The 8535-nt window shown below is 38.5% G+C and overlaps 1 protein-coding gene across 9 annotated transcripts in view; it reads left to right on the plus strand.

Annotated features, from left to right (window-relative positions):
- LOC125458137 (mucin-2-like) overlaps window positions 1-8022 on the plus strand; it is a 98954-nt gene extending 90932 nt beyond the window's left edge. For 7 of the 9 annotated variants that reach the window (XM_048543045.2, XM_048543046.2, XM_048543041.2 and 4 more), the window contains 2 exons: window positions 2364-2439; window positions 4164-8022. In XM_048543045.2, coding sequence (XP_048399002.1) covers window positions 2364-2439; window positions 4164-4248 — 161 coding nt within the window. In that variant the 3' untranslated portion in view covers window positions 4249-8022. The remainder of the gene's footprint in view (window positions 1-2363; window positions 2440-4163) is intronic. The other 2 variants (XR_007248776.2, XM_048543050.2) reach the window with 2 other exon arrangements.
- The last annotated feature ends 513 nt before the right edge of the window (window positions 8023-8535 follow it).

The raw sequence follows: 8535 nt of genomic DNA on the forward strand, positions 1-8535 counted from the left end.
AAGGGCACCATCATCTTTGATAGTTTCATCCTCACAGTGGCCAAGGCCTTAGCAATGGACATTCCAATAATGCCCAGCACCCTTTCCTGCATGAGGGTCAGGATATTCAGGAGCACATGTCCACACTGGTTGGTTCTTGATGCCTCTAATGTGCGCCACCTTGGGAAGTGTGACAATCAGTGTTGTATGATGTATTTTGTTTGTGTTGTCATCATGGTTAAATAGCTGGCATTGTGTGTGAGCTGTAGGAAGTGTGATGCTTACAGCAGCAATCTTGATGTGTTGGTGCAGTGGAGTACATAACGTTAGAATTGAGTCCAGGTGAATAGATTGTAGATAGGTGACTGATGAAGCGATAGCGATTTTAGTCCTGCCTGAGGCTGGTAGTACAGCTGATGGATTGAGGCATATGAAGATACATTCACTGACCTTGACCATTTGATGTAGTTAAACATTTTGCAACATTATATCCGCAGGGTTTGACTTCTGGAATTGACCCGGTCTCACTATTTTCTGAGAATTTGTCTGGAAGGCGAAGGAAGGTACTCGATGAAGAGTGGTACTTAAGAGTCATAGAATACAAAAACAAGGAGCATAAACTAAATATGGTATATTGGTGCAGTGGTAATGTTACTGGACTGTGACACAGAAAATAGGACTAATAATTCAGATAATGAGTTCAAGCCCCACTCTGGTGACTTGAGAATTTGAATAATATGTTATTTGTTCTCAGAATGCGCTGGCTGAAGCTCACACCGTAGTGCACTTGAGAAGGTGTTAGTGAGCTGCCAGTTTGAGCAACTGCAAAGACTGTAATCAGAGATAATGGGAACTGCAGATGATGGAGAATCCAAGATAATAAAGTGTGGGGCTGGATGAACACAGCAGGCCAAGCAACATCTCAGGAGCACAAAAGCTGACCTTTCAGGACTAGACCCTTCATCAGAGAGCTCTCTGATGAAGGGTCTAGTCCTGAAAGATAACAAAATGTGAGGCTGGATGAACACAGCAGGCCAAGCAGCATTTCAGGAGCACAAAAGCTGACGTTTCGGGCCTAGAGGCCCGAAACGTCAGCTTTTGTGCTCCTGAGATGCTGCTTGGCCTGCTGTGTTCATCCAGCCTCACATTTTGTTATCTTGGAATCTCCAGCATCTGCAGTTCCCATTATCTCTAGTCGTGAAAGGTCAGCTTTTGTGCTCCTGAGAGGCTGCTTGGCCTGCTGTGTTCATCCAGCTTCACACATTGTTATCTGGCAAAGACTGTAGTCTGGTTTGCTAGGCCATTTAAGGGGATGGTAAAGATTTGCTTTGGATTTGAAGTTGTGTGTGTCAGACCAGTAGGGCCAGCAATTTTCCTTCTTGCATGAGAAGTAGAGAACATTAGTAATCCAGAAACTATTGTGGTTGCAGTGTTAGGAGAGTTGGGTGGAGAGGTGGTGTTGTGCTCTCAGTGTGACACAAATAGGCAGCATGAACAGGGGCAGTGGCTAACATCTCCTGGAGGTGGTCTGAGGCCTGATGGATGAGCAATCTCTGTTGCAGACTTCACGAGGTAGTACATTATAGCAGAGGCCACAACTTGGCAGGCTGATTACTGGGTGTGGGCTTAAGTCTGAGAGATGGAACTATTGGACCAAAGTGCCACCAATCCAGAAAGGTACTTCCCCACAGTAAACAATGTTAAAATGAATCTCATGATGCTGAATGAGACTTTGTCATAATAACCTATCAACAATCGGCAGAACAACAATAAATGGGCAACATTAAACGTAAACTCCTTGTATCCTTATGACACTGTCTAGAGGTATGTACACTAACTCAATTTTGCAATTATGTCCTTTTTTGTGATATGGCAGTTTAACTGACTTAATGGTGCTATTGTATGGAATGCATTAAACAGCTGGCAATATTGCAACTGGTTCACTTTCCTGTTTTTGCCCAGGTAGCTCCCGTTAATGCTGATTTCAGCATTGGGCTGCCTATCTCCTAAAGTTCTTCCATATTTTCATTTTGGTAGAATTTACAATTTATTCCAAAAATTTGAAAGTTAACCTTAAGTTTAAAAAAAATTCTCAATTGTAAATCCGTGCAGTTATATTTCCTGCACTCATAATTCTGCAAACTTAAGACTTGAAAAAACTGCATTTGCCTAAATTGAACAACTGCAGATGAAGCAGAGAAAAAAAAATCAGTAATAACAGGCTGTTTAATTTGCTAAATAAACCCACAAGTCAAAGAAAAAACTAATTGGGGTTTAGCACTCTGTTATTAATTTAGAAGATTTTTTGAAAGATGACTAGCTATTCATTTGTGGTGAAATAATACATACTTAAGTCATTAATAATATTGTACTTTTATTAACAGGAACAGCTATAACTGTTATAGCATGCTTGCTTGTTGTCTTCGCTATAGTCGGGTTGGTGATATATTTAAAGAAACGGTAGGTTCATATACTTTAATAAGGTCAGTGGAATACTACTAACCAGAATCCATTAAAAGAATGCCAACATGTCTCTTCTGTAGAGACCCTATGCTTTTAATCTGGGAATATCGATGCTTGGAGATCTTCTTTTGGTACCATGGGTCTGTATCAGTCCTCTTGGGACACCGGCTATGTTCTCTCCACACTGCCGTATGAGGCAAACCCTAAAACAGGCAGTATTTAAACCGCTTTTACATCCTAAATGAGCAAAATTGACCGTAACAAATTTTAGCCAGTTTTGTCCCTTGACTTGCAAGTATAGAACCATAGAGTACAGAAGAGGCACTTTTGGCACACAGAGTCTGCACTGACAGAAACTACTCTAAATCTACACTAGTCTCACTGTGCACCACTTGGCTTATACCTTTGAATGCTAAGACATTTAAAGTTGTTATTCCAAGTACTTTTACAAGGAATTGAGTAGCATTCTCACAGACACCAATGAAAAGTACTTTTGCGTCATTATTCTGGGTTAGAGCCAAACCCAGTTCCCGAAAATAAAAGAATAATGATAATAGATTTTCTCACTGTAAACATATTGAATGAAGGTCAGAAGCTGATTACCAGAAGAGGGGTTAGGTGTATATATACTATAAAGGCAATACACATCTTATGGATGTGACTAGAAATCAATTGACTTTGTCTCAGCATGACAGCTTAAATCTACGTTGCTGTGAATTTATAAACATATCACTCAAGTTGACAGTACGAACAGATCTTGTTTTCTTGGGCCCACAATTTTCAAACTGCAAACCAATAAATAAGGAATTTAACACTAGTTAAAGATGATATTTCCTAATTTTCAAGAACTACAATCCCATAGTGCCAGCACTGCAAGTCTTAATGTGATTCATAGACTGCAGTTCAGGCATCCCAGTTCTAAGCTATCTTAAGTATAAAAAAATGACATGGTAAAATTTGTGCTTGGTGATGAGGGCGTTTGTGGTGCAATTCAACTAAAATCTGTGGAACTCTACAAACAATAACAGATTTTTAAGTGCAAATAACATTTAACACAAATTCAGTTTCCACAGTCCCTCGAGGAGCCTGCAAAGATTAAACTTTTTTTTCGCATAAGTACTCTAATAGGCACATTTTAAAAGACTTCAAATGTCATTTAAAACAAATACTTATTCGGAAACTGACTACTTCAATTTAACTAGAACAAAATATGTGCCCACTCCTGATAATATGACAGCAGTGTTTTGACATTAGAATTTGCCTACATCCTGGAACAGGTGAATTTCAATTGTTCTTGCCTGGAACACTTTATAGTGACAGGAGTATGCTTTCTGTGTAATGAGGTTTAACTTAGCTTTCCTTTGATTGGAAATCCAGACAATAAAACATTTCCAGCTCCTTCCTCCATCAACTAAACCTTCCTTAGACAACATTAAACAATATCTGTGACCCAATTACATATCATTAATCGGAAGCTGTAACTGTTGGATTTTTTTTGCAAGACGATTGAAACCAAAAACTGGGACAGACCAAAAAAATTTAGGAAATTAGTTTTAATTTATTTTCCAGATTGGACAGATGTTTAATTAATGTACATGAATTTATCTTGATTAGATTTGAGAATTCTGAGCTGAAGATGATTTGCTGCTGCCAGTGATAAGAAAATATGAAGTCATATTCCCTTCAACAAAATATTAAACGTCTTTCTTGTTTTATTGTAGGAGAGTGTTCTATAGCCGCCTAGAGGAAGACTACACAACTGGATCTTGGAGCAATTACAACAATCCTGTGTTTGAAGATTTATGACAGCAGTCTTTTAAATCGTTACCTTTATGTACATGAGGGATTAAGCCACAAATGTATATAAAGCATTTCCTTGAAAACAATATCAAATTCAGAATGCTGGAAAACAAGGTGAAATTAGTCTTAGGTGCTGTCAAAAATTGGCAAATGTAATGCAGTAACCAATTTTACAACTCATTCAATTTCTTTTCCCGGTTAGCTGTTTTGAGTTACTCCCCAAGTCCAATTTTGCACTCTAGTGCTCAATGGCTTTTTTTCAACTCAAGGGATCTATTCGAGGTTTTTGCCCCACAATTTTTAACTTGACAGCATCAATAGCACTTGATCAAGCTATTAAATTACTGTGGTATATAGCAACTGCAACCTGAGCTAATGTTTTATATGTTTTATATTGCAGACTTGTCTTTGCAAATCTTGTCAACATTTTGTTTAAACTTGCTTAAGATAGATGTTGGCTGCATAGTTAAAATGTACTTTATTTTCTGCTGATCTAAATAATGTTAATATTCAAGCTTTGCTATTATAACTACCCCATATAGTTATTGATACATACCTACAACAAATTTGACTGGAATATGACTAGCATGTCGAAAAGTAGCTTCTGGCCCTAACAGGAATCTTTTGTGTTATAGTAGTCAACTGAGGTATCAAAGATACAACTGAAAAGATAAACACTTTGTGGCCAACCTCGGATGCCCAGTATTTACCACAAAGTTTATTTAAATAGAGGGACCTTGATTTCATGTTGACTTGACTTAACTTATTATTGATGCATGATTGTAACATTGGTCAAGTTACCTTAGATTTGACCTAGAATAGTTAAAGTAGATTTCAGACTACGGCAAAAGCTATTTTTGAATAAAGCTAAAGTCCTTAATGAATGAAAATACCTCAACCAAGACACATTATTAAACTGTAAAAACGATCAGGAAAAAGATGTAGACGTTTTGATTATTTATTTATGCAGAAAAGGGACACATGATAATGCTTCCTGTCAAGCATTGTGAATAATCATAACCTGTCCTACCTTTTCTAGATTGCCTGTGCAATATGAAGAAGGAAGATAGTTGGTGTTTTTACTGTGGAGAATGCCAAATATGACTTTGTATCTATGATGTCGTGATTGGGCGCATTGCTTGCTTCAGAATTTTAGGGAATCTCAAATTATATTCCAATTTGTATCTAGTGTAAAAATAAAACACACGGTTAATGGTGGTTTTGAGACTTTTATCCAGTAAGGCATTACATGTAATAATGGTTGAATGTTATCTATTAACTTAGATTTGATCATGTTATTATCCATTTTCCTGAGATTATTGCTCAGATAGACCCAGTACATTTTGAATGATTATTTTGGAACAATGTTGGCACAGGTTCAGATTTTATTTTGCCCTACACTTGTCAGCCAAACATGGAAGAAGAACAATCTACTTTTTTGCTCAAGAATCTAACAATTCTACCTTATCTTAGTTGACCGTTGGTGCTTAACATGAACTGGTGAGATAAGGGATCAACAGACAAATCTATTTATTCCTCTATACCTGCTGGAAAGATAGGAACAGAATAGATTTTGCTCCCCAGGTGTAAAAAGTAAACAATTTCTTAATTGTTTCTGGAGACGGTAAGATCCATAGATGCTGCAGTCTGAGATAACAAGATGTGGAGCAGGAGGAACACAGCAGGACAGGCAGCATCAGAGGAGCAGGAAAGTTGACATTTCGGGTTGGGACCCTTCTTTAGAAATAGGGAGGAGGAAGACATCTCAGAAATAACTAGAGAGAGAAGGGGGTGGGGCTGGGCAAGGTAGGTGGGACTGTTGATAGGCATTACAAATATTGTTTGTATATTATTTTACACACTGGCTTAGCTTGGCAACCTACCGATGGTTAGACCAAGCCATTTTCCAAGAAGAATATAATTGTAGTTTTGAATAATGACAAAGCAGTTACACATGGTTCTTTGTGAATAAAATTACAAATCTAATAATTATAAGGAAATTGCTAAACAATATTGTTAATGTTCAACAATGAAAATTTTATTTTATTTATTAAAGATGATTGTACCCTAAAATTTTTAATGTAATTTTTCAATAAGCAGCCTAAAATTCCAATTATTTTCCAATTTCTGGCCCCCAAATGAGAATTTTGATTGGCCAAGGTTTTTAGTTGCTTTGTAAGCAAATAAGTTCAGTGTTCTTCCCAGTAGGCTAGTTCCCATATGATAGTGATGGGCAAGCAATCAGGCAGCATGCATTTCTTTATGCCCATTGAGGCCCTGAAATGGCCAAATAGTAGACTTATAAGGGGTCTTTCCACCTCTGCAGCAATTTTATGTGTGCCAAGTAAAAGGCAGAGCAAGTCAGGTAGCCTGACAGCTTTCACTGCATGTGTTGCTATCAGGAAACTAAGAACGGGAACCATCTGGGGGAGAGTACCCTATGCCGACCACAGGAACATCCTGCCCAAAAACTGTACCACACTCTCTCTGCCGATTCATCAACCCTGACACCACAATTCTCTTTTCCCCACCTCACCACTGTCTGCCCACTCGGTCCACCCAAAATCCCAGATTTACCTTTTTCTGAGTCTGGACTCCTTGATTACCCCTTGGGAACTGACTGTTGTTTCAGCAATGGCTGCCACACCATTCTGGTACTGCTGGGAATACAGAAGTGTTGGCCAAGCTGGCTGACAGTTCTCAATGATGGGACCTCCTCCAAACTGGAACAAGAATACCCATTCTGAAACAACTAAACCAGCTTCTGGTCAAAGGGGCTTCAGGTGAGTAGGCTGACTATAAATTTTGCATTTGGTCGGGGTGTTGGGGGATGAATTTGGAAACGTGGAACACCACACTATCCAGCGCTACAAGGGAGCATACATGTCATTGACAATTCACCTTCCAACTAATTGTCATTACTGTGTGATTATGTATATCTATTTGTAAGAACAATAAATTCTTCCTGAAAAGTGGATATCGAATCTCGCAAAGTGGATTTTGGACTTCATAGGTGTTTCCCGGTTTATTCAGTATGGCCAAGACGCCAAACAGGGTGATATGTCATCACAACACGAATCACAAAGGGTAATATTAAGAATTCAATGCCTCTGAGAAAAACAGACACTGGAAGGACACCATATGAAATCCCAGCATAACTGACAGTGTTTCTGCATAGTTAACATAGCAAATATTTTGTTTCATTTGTGATAACAGCTTTGAGAGATATTATTTTCTCAAATCTCCAAGAACAATTTGAAGAGACACCATTAGAGACAGATTTTTCAATGGGGAGACTGCTTTATTTAATCATGTTACCAAGGGCCACAAACTGCAGTGACACAAAAGCAAAATGAAGGATCCTCAAAAAGCATTCCTTCTAGTTTTCTTACTGGCTGCATGGGTCTGTAAAGCCCCTATGTGGCAGCAACTTTCGGAATGGGAAGTCAATGTAGCATTTGGCGAACCAATGTTGATTGTTTTGCACAGAACATTGGAATGGTTACAATGCACACAACCATGCAGCTTAGAGTGAAGGCTGCCTTCCACTTTCTGTCAATACCTGTTTGGTTCGTTCACCTGAAGGAGAAATATCCAACTGTGGAACTACAAAAGCCATCACAGCTGCTGAATCCAGTTTTTAAACACCTTCACGTCAGAAAGTGACATCTTCAAGCAAGCAACAGACCTGCAATGACAAATGAATGATGCTACTTTCATCCTTATAAGTAGCTTTTTTTCTCTGTACCTACTTTTAATCTTTGTATCCCTGTGTTTTAGTTCATGTCACTTTTTAAAAATTAATTTTCTGCAATAATTGCATAATAAATAACTTTTAACTTGTCTAATACTAAAGCTTTCTGTTCATTTTAAAATTAGAACACTCATAAAACTAAAAGAATGCTAAATGGCCAACACAAATTTGAAGTTCATGGACCAGTCTGCAAGTACACCTGATGTGGTTGTGACATAAGGATGATTTGGCTGAAATTTGCTCCTCTCTGGGATCTTAGTTTAGTGCTGCATTTCGGAGAACTGAACTGATCTTATTGGGTTTCACAACGCTCATTTGAATACTTTACCTGCACATTGAGTGCATCACACTTTAGCTGGAACTGTGAATGCCAGAAGTCAGGCAAGGGCTGTTGGCTGATTGTAGAGCACGTGTAACATCGTCTGCTATTGGGATAGAAACAGCAAAGGACAGGAGACCCAGAGGTCTGCTGAAAGGGGCCTGGGTCCTTCAACATTTTTTAAAAAAACTGAGGTCTTCCTTCACTACCCCTGTTGAAA

The sequence above is a fragment of the Stegostoma tigrinum genome, chromosome 13, assembly GCF_030684315.1.
Source record: "Stegostoma tigrinum isolate sSteTig4 chromosome 13, sSteTig4.hap1, whole genome shotgun sequence".
In the NCBI taxonomy this organism is placed as follows: Eukaryota; Metazoa; Chordata; class Chondrichthyes; order Orectolobiformes; family Stegostomatidae; genus Stegostoma; species Stegostoma tigrinum.